This window comes from Phyllostomus discolor, chromosome 9 (genome assembly GCF_004126475.2).
Source record: "Phyllostomus discolor isolate MPI-MPIP mPhyDis1 chromosome 9, mPhyDis1.pri.v3, whole genome shotgun sequence".
In the NCBI taxonomy this organism is placed as follows: Eukaryota; Metazoa; Chordata; class Mammalia; order Chiroptera; family Phyllostomidae; genus Phyllostomus; species Phyllostomus discolor.
The window spans coordinates 14,272,022-14,298,215 of NC_040911.2; the positions used below are offsets into that span (position 1 = coordinate 14,272,022).

At 43.4% G+C, this 26,194-nt stretch overlaps 1 protein-coding gene across 2 annotated transcripts in view; it reads left to right on the forward strand.

Moving 5' to 3' along the window:
- MBD2 (methyl-CpG binding domain protein 2) overlaps positions 1-23,301 on the forward strand; it is a 67,030-nt gene extending 43,729 nt beyond the window's left edge. The window contains exons 4-7 of one of the 2 annotated variants that reach the window (XM_028524455.2): positions 15,583-15,673; positions 17,156-17,333; positions 21,389-21,522; positions 22,833-23,301. In XM_028524455.2, the coding sequence (XP_028380256.1) occupies positions 15,583-15,673; positions 17,156-17,333; positions 21,389-21,515 (396 nt within the window). In that variant the 3' untranslated portion in view covers positions 21,516-21,522; positions 22,833-23,301. Of the gene's footprint in view, positions 1-15,582; positions 15,674-17,155; positions 17,334-21,388; positions 21,528-22,832 lie in introns of both variants that reach the window. The other variant, XM_036010198.1, reaches the window with a different exon arrangement.
- The last annotated feature ends 2,893 nt before the right edge of the window (positions 23,302-26,194 follow it).

Consider the following 26,194-nt stretch of genomic DNA (forward strand, 5'->3'; position numbering starts at 1 on the left):
TGAGAACCTGCACATTAGAAATAACTTTATTTCACCTGGACACAGTCAGGTTTGTTTGGGTATGAAGTCCTCGACTGAAAATCACTTTCCCTGGAGTCCCGAAGGTGTTGTTGCATTGTTGCTCTTTCACTTCAGGGTTGCCAAAGAGAGGCCCACTGTTGTACAAAACTCCGTATGTCCCTTGTAGGCCTTTTTTCATTCACTGGACCCTCAGTAGGTGATAGAAGTAACTCCTGTCCTTTGCATGATAAATTTTCTTGTGTCATTTCTTTCTCTCTTCTTCTGAAATCCCCAACTTTCTGTTCTCTCTTTGTGTAAGTTGGGTCTTAGTCATCTCAGAATTTTTCTGTGACTTTTGTATTTTCCATCTGAATGTTGTTGTTTTGCTTTCTGGGACGTTTTCTTGATTTTAACTTTTATTCCATTAGTGAATTTTTATTATTGAATTTTTAAATTTCATTGAGTTTTTAATTTTAATGATCATATTATTTTTAATCTCCAGTAGCTTTTTCTTGGCTTTTATTTATAAAATTTTGTCATTTTTTGTTTTACAGATAACAACCTCTACGTTCACTTCTTAGAATATATTAATTATAATTTTTATAATTAATTAATAATTAATTAAAATTTTTATAATTAATTAAAAATTAATTTTTTATTTGTTTGATGTTTGGTTTTCCTGTTCCCTGAATTGACTGTGTTCTTGGTGTTGTTTATTTTAGGTTCTGTCTTATTGGCTATTATAATTATTGCTTCAATTAATATCCTGGTGCGTGTTTTTAGTTTTGGGTTTATACTGCATGCAGAATTGCTGGGTCATAGAGTATGCATAGTTCAGCTTCATTCAGTAATACCAAATAGTTTTCCAAAGTGACCTCACGAAGCTCCACTTCTACCAGCCTTGCACAGTGCCTGCACATCCTGGCAGCACTTGGTGTTGTCGATCTCTAAAATTTTAAACATTTTGATACGTCTTCAGGAGTATTTCATTAGAGTTTTAACTTGCATTTCCTTGGTAACTAGTGATACTGGGCGCTGTGTACATGTTTATGGAGACATCCTTTATTTTGAAGTACTTATTCAAGTCTTTTATGCATTGTTGTATGAAGTTATTAAGTTGGTGGTCTTTTTATTTTTCATTGATCTCTGAGGGTTCTTGATATATTCTTAATGAGTCCTTTGTAAGATATATTTCTCAAATATCTTCTCCCAGTTTGTGGCTGACCTTTTTTTACACTTTTAATCTGTTTTGGTAAATATAAGTTCATAATTTAAAGAGTTGGGAGGTGGGGTGGCGACTGGGAGGGCGTCGGGGGTGCTGCTGGAGGGCTTACTGTAGTGTTCTCTTTCCCCAGCTGGGTGTTGCTACTTGAGTGTGCTGACTTGGTGGGATTTCAGTGAGCTCTATGCTTGGCTTTTTTGGTTATTCTCTACTTTTTGTATGTAACACTTCAACTTACAAAAAGTAAAGAAATGTACTTTAATTTATCAGTCTCTTCCTTTGTACTTCTGTGACATGTTTCAGGACATTTTTCCGTCCATCAATGCCATGTGCATTTTTGTCCTTTTGACCTCGGCTTCGGCATGTCTGGACACTTTCCTGGCCGGATAAGGAAATACATTCAAATGCAGCCACAATTTTTGAACAACTGTAGGAAAGTAGGAGATGTGTTTGTTTGTTTATTTTAATTACTAACTTTGTAATCTCTTACTTGGCTTGAGAACAGATCATGTCTGATTCATTTGTGAACACTCTCTCAACACCCTCTTTCTTTTACTCTATTATCTTAAAGCATTAAGGGTCTTCATACTTCTCTTTGTTGCTCCAGGGCCTTGTACAAATTAAACACTTTGTAAATAAAGTATAAACAGCAGATAGCTATTGTATGAGATCATAGTGTCTTTTGTTTCTGTTTGGAACTGCTGGGTGAACTTTGTGCCAATAAACTCTAGTTCATCATAATAAAAAAAAAGAAATTTTTGCTTATTCTAAGTTTATGAATACATTCCCCTGATTTCTAAAAGCTTTGTTTTATTTCTGCATTTAGCTCTACAATCCATCAGGAACTGGCTTTTGTGCGTGATGTCAGGTGGATTTTTTTTCCCCCAGTCGACCCAGCACCGTGTACTGAAAAGGCCGTTATTTTTTGATTGCTCTGCATTGTCGCCTCCGTCATAAGTGAAATGTCATATGAGAAATGTCAAATGTCAAATGAGAAAGTGTGACAGACCTGTGAAAGTCAGTTTTTTGGACTCTAGTTCTAGTCCTTTGGTCTGCTCGTACATGTGAATCTGTTTCTACACTGTGTTTTGTTTCATCGGTCTGTCTGTCTGGTGTCCCCATACCAGTGTCTTAATGACTGTCGTTTTATAAACAGTCTTGATACCTGGTAGTGGGAGTTTTCCAGCCTTGTTATTCTTTCTTTAGAATCATTGTGGTTAGTCTTGGCTGTTTGCATTTCCATATCAATTTTAGATTTCTTAAAACCTACTAGGATTTATAGCTATAGATCAGTTTGGAGCAGAATTAATGATACTGTCTTAAAACTCGGGAATCTTGTATATCTGTCCATTAATAGTTTATGGTTTTCATGAAGTCTAGAGCTCTTAAACATCTTTAATTGATTTCTAGTTATTTGGTGTTTTTTGATGTTACTCTGATTCCATTAAACTTTAAAAAAAATTCTACTGATTTGTTACTAATATATAAAAATAAGTCGGTTTTAAACATTTTGTATGCAGTCATCTTCCTAAATTCACTGATTAAATAATCATTGATTTTTTTTCTTTATATGTGAACAAACTTTTTTTTTTTCTTGACTTATTTTACTGGTTAGAACTTTGAACACAATCTTGAATAGAAGTGAAAACAGATGTACTTATTTGTGATACCAGGCAAAATTTTTAGTGTTTCTTTATTAAATTTGGTGGATGCTGTAGGTTTTTTTAAATAAATACCCTTTGTCAAATTAAGGAAATTCACGTAGATTCCTAGTTTTTTATGAGGATATTTTTCCATGAATGGGAATTGAATTATATCAAATTCTTTTTCTCTACCTAGTTAAATGATAAAGTGATTTTTAAAAAATTTCATTAATATAGTATATCACAGTGATTTGTGTGTGAATTGTACTGCTTAGGTTTTTTTGGTTAGTTTGTTTGTTTTAATGTGAAACAAACTTGGAGTTCCTAGATTCAGCCCAATGTGGTCCCAGTATATTATTGTTACTGCGGTTTAGATTTGTGCTCGTTTTGGACTTTTTGCATTTACATGTATGAGAGAGATGGACTTACGTTTTTCCTCCTCTCGTCGTCGTCATCTCAAGCGTTAGTATCAGGGCTTGGCTGGCCTTGTAAAACAAACTGGGAGGTTATCCCTCTTTTAATCTCTGGAAAAGTTTGTGTCACTTTGGTTTTCTTTTTAAGATTGAAACCATCAGCCCAAGCATTTTATTTTTAATTGGAAAGCTAGAAGTGACAGATTCAATATAATAGGTACATGGATGAATATTCATACTTTCTGTTTCTTCTTATACAGATTTTGAGAACATATTTTTTTAGGAACATGTGTTTCATAATGTTTAAGTTTAGCGATATAAAGTTCCTAATATTTTCTAGTAGTATTTTTAATAGTTATAGTAACTGTCTGTTGGGATAGCCGCTCTCCTCTAGTTCTGGTGGCACCTGGATGGAAGGGGAGATGAAGGGCGGAGGGCGCTTTCTTGACAAGCTTCAGGCTCAGCCTGCGCGCTCACTTCTCCCCGTGGAAATTCAGACTCCAGTTTTACCGTCAGCTTTGTTAGGATGCTGTTTATTATATAGGGATTCACTAATTATAATGGGTTATGCTTTGTCTTATTTGATACTTACTGTCATGATGTAATCTTATAGTCGCAGTGGACCCTTTCTTAATGCCTGTATTTGCTTGTTATTTCTTTGCTCTTTTTTTATTTTTGGCTTTCTGAGTTCCTTTATTTTTAGATAATGTTTCTTGCATAAAACACACAGATGATTGTTTTCCCCATCTGACTGACAGTCTTTTTATTTTATAAGTGAGTTTTCCATTGTACTTACTGATAGCACAGACATGTTTGGTCTTGACTCCATCATTGTGTTTATATTTTGTTACTGATATTGTATTGTCATTTTCTAGTACCTCCGTTTATGGTCTGTGGTGTGCGTTTTCCATTTAAATCCATACTTCTGATAATTTTGAGGATTTGTAACCTGATTTTAGTTTTTGTGGTTGCTTAATGTCCCATTTTAAATAGTAAATATATACCTCTATTTCCTAAGTTATCCATGTTAGAAAAGAAGTAGTACCCATTGATGCCACGTTATTAAAAAATGAGAAATTAACTTACGTTATTGAAATTAGTTTTAGGGAGGTTTTTCTGGGCAGGTTGTCTCTGGACCCTTTCCCCCCTGCTCAAGCCTGCATTCTGGACCTTTCTCTCCTAAACTCTGAGGGCCCCAGGGGAGCAGTGGGTGGTGGCGGCTTGTCCGGGTCTGACCCCTGAACCTGTCCCCAAGGCCCCTTTGCTCTGGCTTTCCACTGCGCAGGCAGCAGCTCTGCCTTGGCTCCCTTCTTCCCCTAACATTTCTAGGGCGCCAGAGCAGCCCCGCCTGGGCGCTCTCCTGCTGCTTCTGCATAAGCCCTTCCTTGTTTCACTGTCCCCAGCTTTAATAGACATACTTTGGCCCTGGCTGGTGTAGCTCAGTGGATTGAGCTCAGGCTGTGAACCAAAGTATCTCAGGTTCGATTCCCAGTCAGGGCACATGCCTAGGTTGCAGGCCACGACCCCCAGCAACCGCACATTGATGTTTCTCTCTCTCTCTCTGTCTCCCTCCTTTCCCTCTCTGAAAATAAATAAATAAAATCTTGAAAAAAAAGAAAATAAAAAAAATAAACATACTTTGAAAATTAAAAAAAAGGCTTTTGCTGAAGGGCATCTCTTCTGATAAACAATGATACTGAAAGCTCTTTATTCCAGATCAGAGTTCATGCCATTTGAGTGGCTTTTGAAATCATTAATTTATTTATTCAGCAGCATTTATTGCAGGTGGTGTGTAAACATAGTGTCAGAGGTTCACCATACCATCATAAGACTTTCAATATAATAAGAGAAAGAAAACACTGAACAAATAATTCCAAGTGTGTGGAACTGTGACAAATAAGTGAAATGAAGGAGCATACCTAAGTCCCTTCATGAACTGATTATGTGTTAATAAAAAAAGCACTCTTACAGCTTTTCCTGTGGGAGCAGCGTGTGAGAAACTTACAGGCGTCAGGAACGAGAGCTCTGTTCCACAGTCATCTTTGGGTAGTGGTGCCTTCCGAGGTGTCCGACGATAGCGCAGGCCCGCGCTGCGTGAGTTAGATGCTTCAGGACGACACTGGGGCAGGCAGCCCCGTCTCGGTTGGCGACCGCTCCCCCACCCTCTTCAGCTCTTTTTTTGCGTTTTGCTTCATACTTCCATCCTCCTTAACCCCGAATGTTATCTTTTGCCTTAACAAGAGGTCTTACTGTAGTTCGCATGGCCACATGATTCGAGTTTTTCCTTGATTTACATAATAGTTTTCTTGTTATTGTCTAGCCCTTTCTTCCCGGGACACTCTCACAAAATAAGGGGGTAGTTCATGTTTGACGTGTGGTTTTGCAGGCCATGGTGTTTAAGCTACGCTGGTTTTTGCTGACTGGAATTAGACAGCCCGGCTGTCACAGGGGGCTGCCTGGAAGCAGAGCGGTTCACAGCCTGGATGGCGAGTCCCTTCTGGGCAGGAAACCCGGTCCCCCGGTCCCTCGGTCCCTCTGCGTAGCCCTTAACCCAGCGTCTTGCTTGTTTGGCTTTTCATGAGTCAGTGCATATGAAGTGTACATTTTCTGGGTTTTGCTTTAATCTACAAATACATGATAAGGTCCTTTGTTCTTTGATTAGATTTAGCAAAAAAAGCCTTAGAAAAGTGAGTAAGATTCATTGAATTTATGAAATCCTAACATTAGGAAGCATCCTGAGCAATTCAGTAAAACATTAATATTTTTGGAGAATTTGTCATTTTGTCACTGTTTTGATAACCTCCTGAGATAGATAAGCAGTCACTAGTATTCCTGTTTTGTTGGTGAAAATACAGACCGATTAAGTGACTTGCCTAAGACAGCACATCAGTTTAATGGCTGAATCAGGAATAAGGCTCCCACAGCAGTGTTCTTTCTGGTACCCTGTGCTCCCTCTGCTCGGCCACAGATTCGCCGTGCAGACACGTAGTGCCAGCTGCATGTCCAGCATCACGCTCTTGACAGACGAAGACTGTGCCCATTAAAACTCTTAAAATGGTGAGATGCTAACGGTATATAACACCTCTTAGACATTTGAAGTATTTGTTGTCATTAGAAAAAATGCCAGGTCTTATTTCTTTGATGGTTACTGTCAGGAGTTTTAATTTTTAATGTTAAAAAATATGAAACCTACGGGGAGCCATCATGAAAGGCAGACATTCCAGGTGTTCTGACAGCCTGCGCTTGCAGCAGGGAAGTGGGGCCAAGCTGGCGTGCATCGGGAACTGGGTTTGGTAATTGGAAGGTTGGCGTGACCGTGGCAGGTCAGTGTTAATACAGGAGGAGGAGGAGGAGAGTCCGGGCTAGAAGGGCAAAGACGAATGGATCATGTTTCTCTCCTAGTGGAAAGAGGAAGACAGAGATGTTTGCAGGAGAAGTAGTGTGAATAAGCACAGTTTGTAGGTTGTCAGTGATTGAGTAGTGATCTGTCACTTCGCAGGAGGTGCCCCAGGAGAGGAAGAGGAAAGGGAAAATGGGAGAGGAAAAGTTGGGCAAATGAGACAAGACCAGGAGGAGGCAGGAGGAAATGTGACCGAGAGCTGAGCGCAAAGACAGTCTTAGGAAAGGAGTGGAGCCCGGAGGTGAGGAGGGAAGTTCTGGTGAAGCGGTGCAGAGGAAGCCGGAGGGAAGGGGTATTTGAAAAGGCTTGGGACTTTAGACTTGAGCGCCTGGTTTTTACAGTTTGCCGTAGAGTTGATTATTACAGGCTTCTGGACTTGGGAGCTAATACCCGGTTTATGGTATTTAAAATAAACACTAAGAGATAGGAGTTCAGATATAGAAGAGGTACAGATAAACTACATACTTTCATTATTGAAATTTCAGTGTTTCTTTATAATCATTTTTCTTCTAATGGAGATTATAATTTCAGAAGGCCAGGGAAAATGCATTTGAAGGCAATAAATGAGGGCTAAAATAAGTTTTAAGTTTTTGTGTGGCTCGGTTTAGTGAGATGCCTTTTCTCTGGGCTTTTTAGTTTAGAGTTGGCCAGGCCCTACTGGTAGGTACACACTAAGAGCGTTTACGGAACTCAGTGTGTTTGCGACCAGTTCTGTTTTGTTACTGTACCTGTGCTTCAGCACCTGAAGTTACTCTGAATGCAGCTGTGCCTTTCTTAGTACCAGTCACAGATGAGCACATGTTTATGTTCTCAGAACGCTCCTTTTAAGTTCTGTGCGTGCAGATGCTTTCTAGCGTGCAGGGTGCCATATGCACTGTCACATTTCAGTTGTTCGGAACTATCCATCTTCCAACACAAATGATACTATGAATGTCACTAGCATCCCAGACCAGCCCACAAAACACCACTGAATCTAAAGTGTGTCTGAATTTTTAATAATAATTACTGTTCCTATTGGAAAGTCATTACATTTCAACCCCTAAAGTAGGAAGAAGCTCCAAGCCACTTAGGGTGGTTCTTATGAGGCCCGGGAATGAGTCTCAGAACGTGGAGAGTGGAGGTGGCTGGGGGGGTTGGTGGGGCGTGCGGTCCGCCTTCTGTTCAGCTCTGGGAAGTGGGCCCCTGCCATCGTAAACCTGCCCTCCTGTCCTCTTGCCCTGGACCAGTGGGCCTCAACCAGGCTCGATTTGCCCCCAGCTCTTCCTCTCTCCCCCCCACACCCAGGAACCTTGGCTGTGACTGGAGACAGTTTTGGTTGTCAAAATGGGGCGGGTGGTGCTACTGGCATCTAGAGGCTGTAGGCCAGGGATGCGGCTGCATGTCCACAACAAAGAATTATCCAGCCCCAGACCTCAGTGACTCTGAGGTTGAGACCCTCTGCTCTGGGTCGTTGCTGCTGGTGCAAGTCTTTTTGTTTTTCTCCTTCACTGCAAAACAGAAATGTAGTTTGTGTTCCTGGGTCTCATCTACCTTCTGTTCTTGAAAAACACTCAAAGCCCTTTTGAGGTTTTTCTAAAGGCTTTACTGTCATCACAGCATGGAAATAAAGAGTGATAAAAATAACAAAATTACAGTTTCAGGAAATCTTAATTAAAAGCTATCCATGTTATCCACTGGATTTAAATAGAACAAAATTCTATCCATTCTCCCATTATGGTTTCCTCATTCCCTGGGCTTCCCTCCTTCCCTCCCTGTGCTGCTCAGCTGGGGAGAGCCTGGGCCCTGCTCCGTTCGCCAGTCCTCCACGTGGGGAATGATGAAAGGGATGAAAAATCCTTGAGTAATTTCCACAGGGGGTGAAGGGAAGGCTTCTTTGTATTGTATAGGTTCAGCCAGAACTGTATCCAGTTGCCTTCCTTGTTTGAAGAAATTCACAGAATGAGATCACATCACAGCATTTCCCTAAGTACTACTGCAACAGCACGGAGGTCTCCTGCTTTCCGTGATGCATTGTCCTCACCACCACCACAAGCTCCCTGGGCAAGCAGCTCGGCTGCGCAGGGGCTGTGCTCAGAAGGGCCCCATGCCTGGTTGGATGCTGTGCTGATGCCATCAAGAAATTCTTGATATTTTTTGAGCAAGGGGCCTCACATTTTCATTTTGGACCGGGCCCTGCAAATTATGTAGCCAGGCCTGCTTACTGAAATTCTTCCAACCTTTGGTCCTGGTGAGAGGCAGTCTGGCTTGGATGAGAAGAAGGAGATGTTTTAAGATTTTTGTCATAGCAAGAAAACCCCAGCTGCAAATCTGGAGGGAGGAGCAGATGCCTACATACATGCTCAGTCTTCATGTGGGAATACACTTGTCTTTCAGAGTTGATTACATTTTGCTTTGTTTATATTTAATAATTTTAATAAGATGACCCACTACTTATTAAGTGCTAGTGCAGGATCAGCAGTGTGCTGGACGCCAGGACGCAACTGAGTAGTAACATGATACTTGTTCTCTACTGGAAATGCCCAAGTGCTTATAAAACCTCCTCCTTTTCCGTAACCCTTCGAGATTGTTTTTATTGTCTCATTCCATAGGGTAGGAAACTGATACTGCGGCAGGTTAAGTTAGTTGTCCAACTGTATAAAGCTAGTACATGACAAAGCAAGGATTTGAGCATAGATCTGCCTGACCCTGAAGCCTAATCCATTCATTCACGTTGCTACTCAGAAGTTAAATCTTCTACCTGCTGTGTTGACTCTCAAGTTGAGGTCATGAGGATATGTACCGAGAAGGTAGCTTCATTTCATCAAGGAACTCTTCTAAACATGACACAGACACATCAGTGCTGTTCAAATTAAACATATTGGTGGAGGAAAATAATCCTGGTATATTTGATGTAGATGCTTTTTAATGTGCTCATGAGAAATAGATGGTAGCATAATTAACCTAAAACAGTATTCTGATAGAAAAATTTCTAAGGCCTTCAGTTACATATGCTTAGTAAATCGCTCCCTCTCTCCTATTTAATGAAATACCGGCGGTCACTCCATTGTTAGTGTGACTTCTCTGAAAGTGTTTTCTTGGAGTGGGGGCCTCAGTTTTTAATATTCATCCACCAGAAAAAATTTGCTGTTCACTGTGGTTGGTATTTGCCATTAACGCTAAGAAAGCAAATTTGCAGAGAGTATATATTACACTGTTTCTTTAGTTTTCGTCACGTGAGCTGTGCCAAGCTACGGTTCGGTATTTTCTTAAAACCCTGCCAGCTTTAGCCGAGTAGATGGTAAGCCTGGGCCTCACATTCTGCATGGGGAGGAGGCGGCACAGATTGCCTACCATTGGTGACTCACCCAGTATTACCCAGCAGGTAACTGGATTAACTCGGTAATTTCCTTAGCATTTATTGATCTTTCATCCGCCTTTAGTTTTATGGATAGAAAAGTCTTAAACCTATTAATACGTGATTTGACACAGAGCCAGAAGTGTAAATGCTCTTCCAAAGCTTTTATTGTTAAGGTAGGGATGTTGAATCACACTGACCTGAGGTTTAATTCCAGCCGCACCACTGACTTAACTGGGCGGCCTTTGGCAAGTTAATGTAAACGGGACACAGTATCTCCTTTCCAGTGCTACAGGGAAGATGAACTGAATTCCTGCACATAAAGCACTTAGCCTAACGCCGGGCCTAGGGGAAGGAGGACTTGATGGGTGGGTGGTAAGTGTTCCCCTCTCCCTCTTCTTACACTCCACCAAGAGATTATGACTGGGTGGACAGAAGGAGAATTTGGGGTGAGCCCCTTTTCTGTTTACCCGAAACAATTGGGTATATTCTTAAATATACTTTAACCCAAGTCCTCCTGCTATGAAAAGTAAAGAGGCAAGCATTTTCCGCCAGTCCTCTACAAGGAGACAATAAAGTAATATTTTTTTTCTGTCGCTTGGTATAATCAGGAATAAAAGTCAGAGACCTTGGTGGTCAGCATACACCAGCTCTGCGTGTGCACTGCTGTCCTCTTCGGTCACAGCAGCCTGCCCTCCTGAAACTGAGACCCCCGGGCCTGTCCTGGAGTCCCTGAGACGCGCACAGAGTAAACAAACAAAACAGCTCTGGCCTTCTAACCCCAGACACACGGAATGGAATCTCGGGGGCTGAGGCCTTGGAATACACATTTTAAAGAAGCCACTCTGCCTGTTTTTGGGCATAAAAACATTTAGAAATACTGGCTTGTCCCCTCCGTCTCGCCTCCTTGCCTTTTACTCAAGCTATTTCCTTGGCTTGGAGTAGTCTTTCTTCTCTGTTGAATTCTTACGCACTTTTCAAGAGCTACCTCTTCCTGAAAGACTTCCCAGATTCTCCCAAAATTGAAATCAATTTTGTATCTTCATTATTGCACTTAGTAGTCTTCCTTGAAAGTTTTGCTTCTTTTCCACCAAGCAGTCAAGTGTAGAGCAGTGATTACCATTATCTTCATAACCATCAGATGTTTTGTGTGTGACGGGCAATGGAAGAACATATGTTGAATTGGGACCCGTCCTTTAATTCAAGGGTGCCCAGCCCCTGGGCTGTGGACCAATATCAGTCCATTGGCTGTTAGGAAGCCGGGCCGCGAGGGAAGCTCGCCAGAGCTCTACCTCCTGTCCCCGCCCCTCCCCCATTTGTGGAAAAACTGGCCCCTGATGCCAAAAAGGTTGGGGACCGCTGCTCTAATTACTTTTTTCCACTAAACCATCCTGTCTGGCCTCCCCAAATGAGTGCAGATCCCTCCAGAGTACGTATGATAAGCTCGGGTGATGGACAGAACTAAAAATAACCGCGCCCAGCCTGAGTTGCCAGCGCTTTAGGATGGGGGGTGTTTGTAGGTGGTGGTGAGGGTTGTGATCCCTCTTTCTTTCTCATCCTCTTGGACATCCTAAGGCAAGTTGAGCAAATCCCGCAAAGCCCCAGGTAAATCCACAGCAGTGCAGAAAAGGCCGCAGGTGTGTGTGGGGTTGGCTTTACTTTCAGGAAACAGCTTTGGTCATTCCTGTCGCTAAAGCAGCACCTTCCGTTTCACACCATCACGTTTGTCCTCTGGGTCTCGGAGGCAGAGTCCGGCTGTGCTTCCGCTGATGTCACTGCGGTGCTTACTTACTACCTCCGCTCGGGGGCGATGGCCTGGAGATGGATTCCAGTCTCGAGTAAATGGTTTCTCCCAAGCTTTCCTGCCTCGGTTATCGGTATTTTAGGCACTTATGTGGTTTTGGATGACTTTTAATCCCTCCTGTGCTTCTCCATCAACTGACTGCATAGGTCACTGCCCAGACGGCTGGCAATACAAAGTGATACACTGATGGGTGTTACCATTTTGCGTACATTTTGGTGGGTGACAAGGAGAACAAGATATTAGAGGCACCTGGAGGGTCTGATTAGTGGGGGAGATTAGGAAGGGGTGTAATAGCTGAGGGTGATAGCGCCTTTTGGAAGTCTCTCCAAATATTAAATCTTAAAAGTCGTACATTGATTATTTGGCTTCATACCAGGCAGTAGGGTAAAGCTGAGAAAATCATTGGATTTGACAAGGAGGTAAGCTTTTCAGGGGGTAGGCTGGCATTTATGAAAATGTAGTGGAGGAGACTAGATAGCTATTGTAGAGGGGGGCTCCTTACAAATTTAGGGAGACCCATCTTTTCAATAGTTCTGTCTTTAGATTTGCAATGATTGTGGAGGTGATGCAATAGGACGGACTCCGTATGGCCACATTAACCACCGAGGGAAAACATGGAATTTGCAAATGAACGACCAGGAAATTTTAAATGGAGGAGAGGAAGGCCTGCCTCTTCCTCTACCCCCCTCCAAAGCATTCAGGGCTATAAAGTGGCCAAAGACAATGGGAAAAGGGCATTGAATTTGGTGAGAGTGCTCACTGGCTGTCAGAGTAGATTTAGTGAGAATTCCTGACGGGGCACGGGCCTGAAGGAATGGAGATGGTGCATGTTGATCATCCCTTGAGTGACTGGCTTGGGGAAAGAGAGAAAATGGTGTTTGCATCATCTGGATAAAATCACAGAGAGTGCAGGCCCAGCACAGAGAGTGCCGACCCACTGTAGTCAGACCCTCCCTCCACCCCGCGCCCCTGCCTCCCTGCGTTTCTTCTTCTTCAGAGTGCCGTGTACATTGGAGCGCGTAATGCGGGAAAGGCTGGCTTCTTTCACCTGGCAGAACGCCTGCTCCGCGTAAATTCTAAAAATACTTTAAATTGCAGAGAGTACCCCCTCCTCAAAACAAACAAAACTGGTAGGAACCTGAGAAGATGAATATAGAAAAGGTGAGTTAGGAACATACCCAGTGGGGCAAAAGTAGGTTTACAGTTGTTACGGAAAATAATACAATGATTAATAAATAATAAATAATACTCTGTTTTGTGTACGCACAACTGTAAGCCTGCTTCTGCCCTACCCTGTATTGAAGTGTAAACATGAAGGTGTAAACATTGTATCTCATGAAGACTGTTTCAGCGCTCACGGAAGTTAGGTGAGCCTGCTAGGTGTGAATAGTGGTGGGAGACGACGGAGAAGTGGGCAGTGGTGACCTTGAGCACGTACGTGTTGTCTTCTTCAGACCAGCCTCCTTTTCTTCTCTGACCTTTCCCTCTTTCCACCTCCTTTGCGGGGGGGGGGGGGGGGGGGGGGGGGGGGGGGGGGGTGGGGGGGGGGGGGGGGTGGGTTTTGAGAGTGAATAGATCACACGTGCACTTACATAATACGCACGCCCATGTTCATGGAAGCATTTCAGTTTATTCTGAGAGTCATTCAGGCGTGTCAGAATTGACTTCGATTTCCTTGAAGTCACCTGATGAGCGGCGGCACCAGGAGTTTATTTCTATCTACATCTGTGTGTTCGTTTTCTTTCTTTCGTCTGAGGTTTATTTTGCAGAATTTTCCTGCCCCGATTTTTTCATCGTTTTTCTTCTTAATAGGAATTTAAAAATTAAGAATTAACAATTATGAATGTAAAAAATTTAACTTTTGACATTTTAGAATTGGAATTTTTAGGTGTAAAATAGTAATCATCTGTACATGATTTTCACACTTTTGGTTTTTGGTAGTGTTGATTAATTTTTTGCAAAGTAAAATTTTATACATGTGATTTTATTATAAAAGCACTCACTAATTTCATGCTCACTGATTCCTCTGAATATCTTTTCATTAGAAATTAACTGAGTTTTTTTTTTCCTTGTCTCTCTCTATCGCTGTGACACTCAAAACTTAGAGGACGTTGTTCCCCTAAAGAGGAAAGAGAAAGCAGGCGGGGTTTCTTGGGACTTTTATCGTGTTCATCAGTTATGTTCTTCACTTAACTATTGTTCACCCAGGATGATTAATGTGTCTGTGTCCTCATATACGTTGACCGCATACTCAGCTCCTTACGTAATTTATAGGGAGACGTGAGGAGATCTTGCCATGCACCCGAGGCCTTGAGAGGAGAGGGAAGCATTCGACTGCAGGTTACCCTTGGTGCTAACATTGAGGTTATTGTAAATCCACGTATTACTATTCTGCCATAAGTGTAATTATTTTATTGTATCTTTGCTTTTGTCTGGGGGGTACACAATTATCTGATACCTTTTATATATCCGGAAGTCAGAATCAGAAGCCCAGAAAGCCCTCAGAAGGGCCCGCATTTAAGGAAAGCAAACATCCCAGACCTTAGGTTTACTCTGTGACCGGCGCTCTGCATGTGCTGCCTTGTGCTACCCCCACGAGGCTCTTCCGTGATGGTCATTGCCACTGCAGTTTACAGAGCAGGAAGTTGCAGCTTCTGAAGTACGGAACTTGTCCAAGGTCATTGGAGCTGGGGTTTCAACTTGGGTTTGTGTGTCCCTCAAGACCCTCATTCTGACTCCAGCTACCCCCATATTTTGTCATTCACACAAACAGTTTTTCAGTACCCACTGTGTGACAGGCCTCGGGTATCCCAGGTTAAAGACATACAGGGAGTCCAGCGGAATTCCTGTATCTGTTTTGTGGGCTGCAGTAGATACGAAACAGACTAGAAAAAGATGAAGGCTTCAGGGCAAAAACACTGTGTTTTCTACTGTTGCATCCACAGGGCAAGCACAAATACATGCTGAATGGATCAGTGACAGTTGTGAGAAGTAGTAGCTAACCAGGAGAGAGAGTGGAGTAGAGAAGCGATGCACAATCACACAGCAGAGCCATCTTGGCCCATGTAGAGCTTGGATAAGCGATCGCGTCCTCAGTAGCCGCACAGGGTGTGGAGGGCCCCCAGCGTGCTCACTGGTGCCCAGAGGGATGACCTGCGGCCATGGAGTGGCCGAGGTGACCCAGGCTCTGTGCATCAGGGAGGCGGTCACTCGTGAACGTGCACCTGTTTTCACAAAAGCAAGGAAGTGTGTAAAACATTCTAGAAAAGTTCCCATAAAGAAATGGCCTTTGTTTTCCTCCTTAAAGTATGCTAAAGGACTAAACTTGATTGCCTTGGAAAAATCACAGGTGGAAGAGCTCTTTCCCTACTACACTGGATAAAGAGGCTTTATGTAATGTAATCTGTTTTTTTCCCCTGATAAGATATAACCCTACATTTTTATGCCAAATGAAGCTTTAAAAGTTTAACTTATATTCTTTGGAAGATACCTTATAAAGAAGTATATATAGTATATAACATAATCTTTAGTACTATGATAAATGAATAGGTTGCATAAAATAAAAAAATTTTTTTGAGTAATATCATTTGAAAGAAATAATGTGTTGAAGTAATTCTGTTTGGAGTATAATTTGGCTTTTTCTAAGAAAAATAAGGGGAAATTAGGAAACTATTGAAATGATTTCAATTTCATTATTCAACAGCATCGATGCGCTACTTTCTTGTTCCAAGAATATATCTATTAACAATGATGTTTTGCCTTACAGCTTTTCTGGGAGAAGAGGCTACAAGGACTTAGTGCATCAGATGTAACAGAACAAATTATAAAAACCATGGAACTACCTAAAGGTCTTCAAGGTATTATCTCAGTTGAGCAGTACGCAGTGTGTGCCAGGCCCTGTGTTAGATGCTGTGGAGTTCGAAGTGATTGAGACGAGGCCTCTCCTTGGGGGCGTGTATGCCTTGCTGGATGCCCGACCTCTTGTGTTTTAGTGAGCCCAGGGGAAAATGTACGCGAAACGCTTCTGTGTTGCAGGGATGCTTCAGGGCAGTGTATTACCTAAGATTTTTTCTGTGTATAAAGATGTTTGCTGTAGGTGAGGTGTCTCATATAAATTAACCCATGTGCTGCTTTTAGAACCAAATGTAGCCAAGTGGCAGAATTTCCCAAACTTCTTTCTTACGCAGCCTCTGGCCCCACCCCAGCATTTTCTTTCTTGTCTCTTACTGAAAGCACAGCTGGCAGCTCTCCTGCCTCTCCCTCTGCAGACTGCTGCTGCAAACAGCAGAGGGCTCAGACGCACCTCAGTCCAGTAACAGCAGCCAGTGGGATCTGGAGTGGAGGACGCAGGTGCCTTGGTGCCTGTCTTACTGTGTTAACTCCAAGTTTTAGAGAAGCATTATGTTTCAAGTATGAGAACTTTAGCTTCTACATTTTGATGTATAGAGGATTGCTTAAAAATCCTCATAATTCATGGTTAGAATGTTGTCTCATCCATTTCTGTTTTTGGAAATAATTGCTTTAACTGTTTTAACACGTTTATGACTTTAAGCCATGCATTTAAATGTGGCCATAGTGGCCAGTCTCCTAAAAGTAGGGAAGGTATGCACTTATTAAATAAATCTATTAGCCCTGGCTGGTGTGGCTCAGTGGATTGAACACCGGCCTGTGAACCACAGGGTCTCCAGTTTGATTTCTAGTCAGGACGACCCATGCCTGGGTTGTGGGCCAGGTCCCCAGCAAGGGGCATATGAGAGGCAACAGCACATTGATGTTTCTCTCTCTCTTTCTCTCTTACTCCCCCTCTCTAAAATAAATAAATAAACTCTTTAAAACAATGAAAATTAAATAAATCTATTAACTTGGGTATTTTGTTAGGTGTGTGAGAAAACTGGTAGAACTGTAGGTACAGCGTGTCAGGGTTGACTTCTCCTTTGAAGTCTTGAGACAAAGAAGATCAGTGTTGAGATGTTGCTAGAAAGTAATGTTAAAAACTCCAGGAGAAGCTATTCCAGGAGAAGTTCAAGAATATATTAACCTTGGTTGAGGAAATGTAGCTAACTTTTAAAAAGTTTTTTTTAAAAATTGGAAAACACATTTTAAAAGTTACGTTAAAATTCTGTTGAAGTGTGCAGCTTTTTTTTTTTTTTTTACTAAATGTTAATTCTTTGATATGTAATAACTGTTAAGGATATTAGGTAATGCTTTGCTCCTTTGGCTTATTTAAGTTTTAAACATGAATATAAAATGAATATAAAAGTATTGGTTGTTTTAGGTGACATAAAGTTTGCTAGCACATCTGGAAGTTTCCCTTAACAAGCAGGGATTTCTGATTGCAGGAGTCGGTCCAGGTAGCAATGATGAGACCCTTCTATCTGCTGTCGCCAGTGCTTTGCACACAAGCTCTGCACCAATCACAGGGCAGGCCTCCCCTGCTGTGGAAAAGAACCCCGCTGTTTGGCTCAACACGTCTCAACCCCTCTGCAAAGCTTTCATTGTCACAGACGAAGACATTAGGTAAGGCAGCTTGACCTAACTTCAGAAACTTGCTTTTTACGTCTTATAAATTGCATACTGCCTGTTGGGTTCAGTGGCATATCTAATAAGTGAGGAAAGTTATGGTTGGAAAGTTATGTATGTATATTTACAGAGCTTTTGTGACACCAGTGGAGGGTGGTGTGTAGGACATTTAAAACCAGACACATGTTGAAAAAGGTAGCAGTGGTGTGGATAAGGGTGTCCTTGTGATCATGTCCAGAGGACAGGTCAGTCGTACTCTCTACTCATCACTTTTGCAGCGTCTTTTGTGGTTTGGGGTTCTTCTTTCCCCCAGTCAGGCCTGTTTGCATTGCTCCCTGCACTGGCGTGTCTGCAGAGCAGTCTCTCTTTAAAGCAGAGCACACGCATGCTTTAAGCTCAGTTGTGTTTTCAGTGTTTAATTTGCTTACCTTGATTGTGTTTACTTCACTTTAGCTCAATTTAGAGATTTATTTATCTCCACCTTCAAGGAAAGATTTAAGGTGGCTCCAGAGAGAGAGACAGAGAGAGAGAAACGGATAGACAGACACACTTGTGCACACACGCACACACACATACACACCCCTAAAGCAAATGGGAAAGATGAAGCAAAGGTTAAAGCAGTAAAACAGCCGGGAAGAAGGAGTGGGCACAATCTGTTAACGTCTTTTACTTTTGCTGAGGCTGGGCCACCAATCAGGGTATTAGCAGCTAATAGTGAAAGGGAAGCATGCAACTGAACTTGATAATGCCCAGAAAGCATTGCGAAACCGTTGCCCAGAAGGAGCAGCCCTACTGTAGATATGCAGACCTCAAGGACATTCTCGTAAGGGATTTGTGAACTTGACTATCATTGCTTTATAATGATAGTGTAGCACACTGTGTTTTCTCTAAAAATACGGCAGTGTGTGCGTATATACATCGTTGTTTCTATCTTCTGAATGTAAATCAGAAAGCTTTCTTGGGTATTATTCCTAGACAAAACCAGCAGATGGCACTTTTGAATCGTATAATTTACAAATATGTTTTATATTTGTTTTTCTGAATCCTTGTAAGTTGGCATGAGAATGTTTTTAAATGCATGAGTCTGGCTAGGTTTATAGTTTTGTTTAAACCTTTTTGGGCTTACAAAGATGGAGAGTGGTTCAGTGTTGAATTCATTCAGACGCCTTGATTACATAGCATTTATGATCAGCATTACTTAAAAAAAAAACAAAATGTAAAATCAAGGAGAGGAATCAACTTGCTGTTTGGCTTATTCTTACCCTTAAGGAAGGAAATTACTCAGGAGACAAGTTGTTTTCTGTGTCGGAATGACTAATCAGCAGGATCTCACCAGGCCGGTGCTGGTGTTGACTGGGGTTGTCTGAGTGATAGCTTGGGAATGTCGGGGCTTCGGCACCAGATCTCTTGATAGTAGGGGAAACTATCTCAGAGCCAGATCTGGATGATTTCCTTTTAAGGTAAACCTGTCTGACAAATTGCCCATTTGACTTAATTGTCATAACAGAAACTATGAAGCAAACATTTCTTGTTGAATGAGTACAGGTTCAAACTAAGTTACTGCAAATGGAATTGTTGCCCTTTCTCCAGTTGTGTTTCCAATATATTGTCTATATTAAACCTTCAGTTAAAGATCTCAACATTAAGTATATTTTTTTCAGCATCTTTGATAATACTTTCATCCATGAGTGTACTTGTTTTCTAATACTGAATAACAGATTCTCATAAACTTAATAGCTTGAAACAGTGCCCACGTATAGCTCAGTTCCATAGGTCCCGAGTCTGGGCCAGGCACGGCTGGATTCTCTGCCAGGGTCCTACAGACTGAAACCAAAGTGTCTGCTGGCCTGAGTTTCTTCCTGGATCCACAGGGCCTTTTCGGGGTCCGGTGGTGGCTGCAGAAATCTATGTGGTTGCGGGATGGAGGCCCCTGTTCTCTCCCTGACTATGGGGCGGGGGGGGGGGGGGTCTCAGCGGCTAGAGGCCGATGGCAGTTCCTTGTCCCACGGGTCCCTCTGTGTTCCCTCTGCAGCTGCTTTTAGGAAGGGCCGGCACCTTTCAAGGGCTCTTCTTATCAAGTCAGAACCTCTGTGATAACCTCTTTCAGTTGACTCAGGGTGCAGTTGATTAGTAGCCCACCATATTCATGAGGTCCACCTACCCTTGAGGGGAGGGAATTATTCAAGGCGTATATACGGGGTGGGGCAGGGGGCAACTTGGGAACTGTGTTAGGATTCTGCCTACCCCAGTGGGCAGATGCTTTAATTTCAGCTTCCGTAAGTGTGGGAAGTAATTCTCAAGACGAGAGAACCGTGGCAAATATTAGAGTCTAAGATGTACTTCTCCAGCCAGAACCATTCTTCACTCTGTTTTCTTTGTCTTCCTAATGCAATGACTCCAGGGCAGCCCCGCACATTCTCACACTCTATTATTAGTGGTGAGAGACTGCCAGTGAGACCCAGATGTCATTTGTCATAAACCTCGAGTCACTGAGCCAGAGGCAAGACTGACTATGTAAGAAGTAAACAATGTGTTCTTCTTGACCTTGCTTCACTACTTGAAAATCTGTGAGACTCCAGCTTCTTTTAATACGACAGAGGCTGTAGAGCTCTGACCAACTCGCTGACAGCCTCTCTCTGTTAGAAAATTCCCTTAAAAAGCGGAGGTCCAGACCTTTGAACATTTTGTGCTCATTTCAGAGTTCGGTACAGATGACATAGAAGGTTTTTGTGGCTATACAACATGTTAACTTCACTACCTTGTGGGTAGTCTCATGAAATAGAGAGACATGTGGGCTGGGGTGTATGAATGTAACGTTCCAACCGGTTGAGCACCCAAGGAGTGCTCAGGGAGTCTCAGGAGTCTTCTGGAACATCGCTTCCCTGCTCTTCTGCCTCCCGGGTGTGGGCGTTGCTGCACTTTGTCTTCCTCAGTTGCTGATAGAGGAAAACCACGTTTTTTCTCCCCCAGTGGAGCCCTAGTGTTCGTTGTTGCCGCACCTCTTGTCACGGGGCTGCTCCTCCCACTCGACGTCTGTCCTCCCCGCCTGCCTCTGGTCTCAGGAGGCGGCAGCCTGTCTTCTCGTCAAGGCCAGCCCTCCCGCCTGTGCCTCTGCCTCTGCCTCTCCCTCCCTGCCTTGTTTTTTCCACGGCTTTTATGTACTAGTCATCTCCTTTCTGCTGTGTTTCGTCACCTCTGCCTCTCACGTGGTTCGGGACGTGACCTTCTGTTTTCCGCCTCTGTTGGCTCGACCTGTTTGAGGAGTCCCTCGCTAGCCCTGTCTGGAGGCAACTGTCAATTTTTTTTCTGATTTTTTTGAGATGAAGTGTGGACTAGTAGCTTTTGTTCCTGTGCTTTGTTTTCCATCTCATAGTTCCTTTTTTTTAGTGACGTGTTATTAACCCTCTCTCGAGGGTTGCAGGCACCAACACACAGACACACTTTGCCATGCTCTCGACCTGCTCAGCTCATCTCAGCCCAAGACCTGCCTGGCAGCTCCCGTCCTCAGTGCAGAGGAGAGCGCCATCTGTGTCCTTCACCATGGCCTGGTGCCGGCAGGCCTGGGCACCCAGGGGAGGGCTCGGCTGGCTTTGCAGTCCCGGCCACAGGTGCCACGCTGCCTCCCAGCTTGCCCCGCGCTCTGCCTCCACTTCTCAGCGCTTCCTTGAGCAAGCCTTCTCTGCTTCTTTGTTCCCGGGCTACTTCCTGTCCTGTCCCCGCCTCCTACCTACCCTGCGGGGTGATGTTCCTGCTTACCCTTCATGGGAATAGCCCCAAAGCTTCACGTATTTGAAATTATTGAGGTTGAAGAAAAGGTCACCAAGATAAATCTGCTCCTGCCAGAATTCCCTGTGGAGTGAGGAACGCTCGCCCATTTCTTGTGTGATTTGGTTTTGTGAGAATAGAAGCAGCTTCTGCAAAGTGGAAGGAGAAGGAAGTGTGTGTTTCTCAGGAATGTTCATGATTTTGAAGTAAAGATGAACTTCAGTGGCAGCTTCTTATTTCCATTACTTGCCCAGTGACCCGAGTCTTTTCGTTCTCTCGTCACAAAGGAAACAGGAAGAGCGAGTACAACAAGTGCGGAAGAAATTGGAAGAAGCCCTGATGGCAGACATCTTGTCACGAGCTGCTGATACGGAAGACATGGACATTGAAATGGACAGTGGAGATGAAGCCTAAGAGTATGGTCAGGTGAACTAACCCGGAGAGAGGGGGCTTGGGACTGCAGGTCTTCTCTGTTCTTGCTTTTGCCTGCTGTCGCCTTCCTCGGCAGGGACTAGGAGGTGTCGCCTCTGCGTGGGTCGTGCGCGAGCTCTTGCTGGGTGCCTCCCTGCAGCGAAAGACCAGATCAGTTATTGCAGCCGTTCGCTCTCACTACGTGAAAACATTCGCAGCCCCACAGCCGTTTAAAAGGGATTGCACCTCCTTTAGTAAGACAGGGGGGTACTCCAAGGTGTCCGTAGAGAAAAGCAGGGGAAGAAGAGGAAGACTCTTCCAGGAAGCGAGGAGTGGCCACAGGAGGTGAAGGTGTGGAGGAGGCTGTCATCTCCACCACGCTGGCTTTCTGGGGGTGTCGTCTCCCCTTTACAGTTATGGCTGCACAGTAGGCAAAAACCCTCCCCTTTTCCAGATTCTCTCTAGCATAAGATTTGATGCAGGGAGAATGAGGACATTTCAAATTATAATGAATAGCTTACCCTAAAAAATACAGATTTTGATCCCGTCTTCTTCTCATAATAATGAGTCTCATGGACTTTGTCCCGTTGGGTATAAGTTGTCTTCTAAGGGATCACACTCAAATCTCCAAGTGTTCACACAGCATATTGCTTCCCAACTTCTGCCCTGCTTCGTTCCGACAGGTCTTACCTTACTTTCTTCCACTTGTAGTGGATTAATTATTTGTGTCCTTTGAAGCCAGAATGGAGGAGGGGGGAGCAAGAAAGAGGGAGGGGAGGGAGGGAGGGAATGAGCACAGTGAGTGACAGAGTTGTAGCTCTGACATGGGTTTTGAACCCTTCCTCCCTTCCCTTTCAGTCGTGGGGGTGAGTGACTATCCCGAGAGTCACCCTGATGTTCAGTGCTAGGGCCTGGGGGCACAGCGGTGGGTGCCGGGATGGACACAGGCGCCCAGTTCCCGTGCTCACAAAACCTTACCGTGTCGTCGCATTGAATAAGCGCGCACGTGGCCATGTAACTACCAGCGGCGTTGCTTGGTGTCAAAGGAAAACTAAAGGCGCTCGGAGAGTTGCCGGCCGGGGAGCTAACGTGAAGTGCAGGGTCCACAAAGCCTCCCCGAGGAACTGACATTTCTTTGAGCCTGCACGTTGAGGGGATGTGTTGAGCACGTTTTATGTACAACGTGCTGTAGCTAAATGCTAATCAGTGCTTTAGAAATGTGGTGCTAAGTGAAATTTAGCCTCTAATTCCTCTCTCAGGTTTTGCTGACCTCACCTGAGAAATCATGAATTACTCAAGTTTGTTTGTTTTTCCTTACAGGTAACTTGGCTGATGTTCCCCAAGAGCAAATTCCTAGAATTGAACCAAAACGTTTCCACTGGGTTTTGCCTGTAAGAAAAAAAAATGTACCCGAGCACATAGAGCTTTTTAATAGCACTAACCAATGCCTTTTTAGATGTATTTTTGATGTATATATCTATTATTCAAAAGATGATGTTTATTTTGAGTCCTAGGACTTAAAATTAGTCTTTTGTAATACCAAGCAGGACCCTTACGATGAAGCTGAGCTTTGGATGCCAGGTGCAATCTACTGGAAATGTAGCACTTATAAGAAATGTTTGTTGCCACCCAGTTTTAATATGAATGGATCAGGAGACCCAATAAATTTCCCAATTAAAGATTATTGTGACTTCACTGTATATAAACAGATTTTTATACTTTATTGAAAGAGGACATCTGTACATTCTTCCATCATCGCTGTAAAGACAAATAAATGATTATATTCACAGACTGATTGGGATTCTTTCTGTTAAAGAACACACACAGTAAACAGCCTGTCCTCAGCATTCCTGATTTCCATTCAGCTGTGACCCCTGGGCCCGAGGTCTGAAACGGAGGTGGTAGCAAGTAGCGTATACATTTGCCGCAGGCTTCCAGGTATCATGAAAACTGTGTTTTCACCAGAACTCTTAAGCTGCTATCTAGCATATGTAATTTTTTCCCTTTGCCCATGGCTAGTACTTTTGTTAGTTGTATAAGAATAAGTAAGTTTTGTCCTTGGGCAGGAATTAGGTACACAGGTACCCTTCGATGTTACTAGAAGCCTGCGTGTGTTGTTTTTTCTAGATCGCTGTGCATTTTCTAATTCCCAGGAGCTTACTGAGTTAACGGTGCGGGCCAGACCGTTTGCCGCCGAGAGAGGCATCTCTCTAGGCGCAGCGGCTTGGCCACCCAGCTTTCAATACTTGACCTGGCCTCCAAAGCGTTAAAGCATCAACTTTTTTTTTTTTTTTTTTTGCTGTTAAAACTCATAAGTGTAACTTCATTACCACTTAAATTCCTTGCTATCTAATTATTAAAAGTGCATAGTATTATTATGGGTTCTACAAATGAAAACACAAGTTAGGCTAATACCAAGGAAAGGAGGCAGTGGTTATAAACAAATTTAAGCATATTTGGAGAATGGAACAAAAATAATATATTTCTACATGATGGGTTTATGTACTCCTTAACTCTGAATTCTTTAAAAATGGGACCCAGAAATGATGTGTTCAAGGCTGTGACCAGGCCCACGTGAGTGTCACTCGCACATTTGACTAACACTACCTCCTGCACCCTTCAGTTCCCGAGGAAGGGAAAGAAGAGAAAACAAAGTATGTAGCTGGCTAGGTTGGGGCTGCCGTCTCTCTGGACCTTATGCTAAATTACATAAGTAAGCCCTCCTTGGAATTCCTGATTCACATTCAGCTTTGATCTCTGGGCCTCAGGCCACCAAGGCCCTGGGAGTAGTCCCGCTGGTGGATGAGCAGGGACACTTGCGGATTCTAAGAAGACTGTTGGCAGAGGGGGACTGCTCTGGGCCCAGCAGACTGTCCCTGCTGGGGTGGCCATAGAAAGTTGATTTTGAGTTTTTTGGGAGAACTGGTATGACTAGTTAAAATGATGTCCAAAGGCTTTTCTTAGCTTCTCCTAAGTCTGTGATTCTCCATTTGTGATCAGGCTTGGGGTAACTTCATCTTGGTGGTCATTTGTTTTTACAAAGCAATCCGACCAAGATATCTTTTGTAAAAACAACACAGTGTACACACATACAGAACCTTGATTTTGTTCTTACGTACTTTGCTCAGGTAGAGAACAGGTATGAAAGCCATTACATGGTGTCCAACTGGGGACCAGCTCATAAGTGCAGGTGTTCCCAATAACCCACAGGATGACCTGCCCAAAGTCAGGTTCATCCTTTCGTCCTCACACACCTATCACCATCTTGCATTCCCCAACTCATGTAAAAGCAAGTTGTCCTACCCAGTTGGCCAAGGAGGGAGCCCAGGAGGGATCCCAGAGGCCGCTCCTTCCCTTGCCTCCCCGACATCCTGTCCACACCGTTAGAACCAGCAGCCGCACCCTCATGTCTGCATGTCCATCCCCACTGCCATAGCCACCATGCGACCTCCTCTCCTCTCTTCTGCACTTCCAAAAAAAATACCTGTCTGCTTCCCTTTCCTTTTCCTTCTCCAACCCTCCTTTTCCTCCACAGAGTCTTCAGGGTGGTCCTCAAAGCAAATAGGACTGTGTCATTTCCCTGCTCAGAACTCCTCACTTATCTGTATATATAGTTCAGAGTAATTTTTAAGAGTGAGCACTTTGAAATGAAGAGAACCTGTGTTTGAACCCTGGTTTGCCATTTGTGTGACTTGTCAGGTTCATTAATCTCCTTGAGCTTGTTCCTCGTCGGTGACATAGGAATAATAATACCTACCTCATAGAGTCGGTGTGAGGACTAAATGAGATACTGTTTATAAGATGTTTAGCAGAGTGCCTGGTGCGTAGTGAGTGCTACCGTTGGAGCACGTTATTATGGTCCCTGCAGGTGTCATTTTTGTCACTTCTAAGAGGCATTTGCTGATAACCCCAAATAATTTCAGTGCCCTCGCCATAATACTTATTTTCTGCCTCAATACTCTGTTTATTTCCTTCGAGAAATTTTCTAAGTCTGTAATTCATTTGTTGACTTTTTGTCTATCTCTCTACTAGAATGGAAGCTCCATGAGAGCCAGGGTGTGTCTGTCTCGGCCTCTTGTTATAACCCCAGCGCTTCGCCTAGTGCCTGGCACACGGTGTGCACTCAATAAATGTTTGTTGAATCAATGGAAGATTCATGACCTGATCCCTGCCTACTTGTCTAGCTCCTCCTGCCTAACCTGCTCCTTCAAGTGCCCCTCGGGCCTCTGTGTCTGTGCACCTGTCGTTCCCTTTGCCTGCCTGGCAAAGTCCTCCTGATCGTTGGTCAAGTCTCAGCTCAGTGGCTACCTCCCCTGTGAAGCTCTCCTTGATTTCTCCAGGCAGATGACCTTTTCCCCTCTTCCAAGTTCCCATTGTACTTTGTAAATACCTCCATAGAAGGAAGCACTTTACTGTATTTTATTGTAAATTTTGTTTGCATGTCTGTTTCTACTTTGAGACTGTAAGCACCTTGAAAGCAGAGATTGCAACTTTTCATAATGGAGCCTTCCACAGTGCCTGGCACATAACAGTTTGTCAATAAATACTTGTTGATTGGATTTGTGGATGAACAGAGTCCTGCAGTTGGACACATGTTGCAAGTCTGTATTATCAGGGAAAGGAATACCCCCTGTGGCTTATGGAACAGGGTACCATTCTGTTCTAGAGAGGAGACCTAAAAT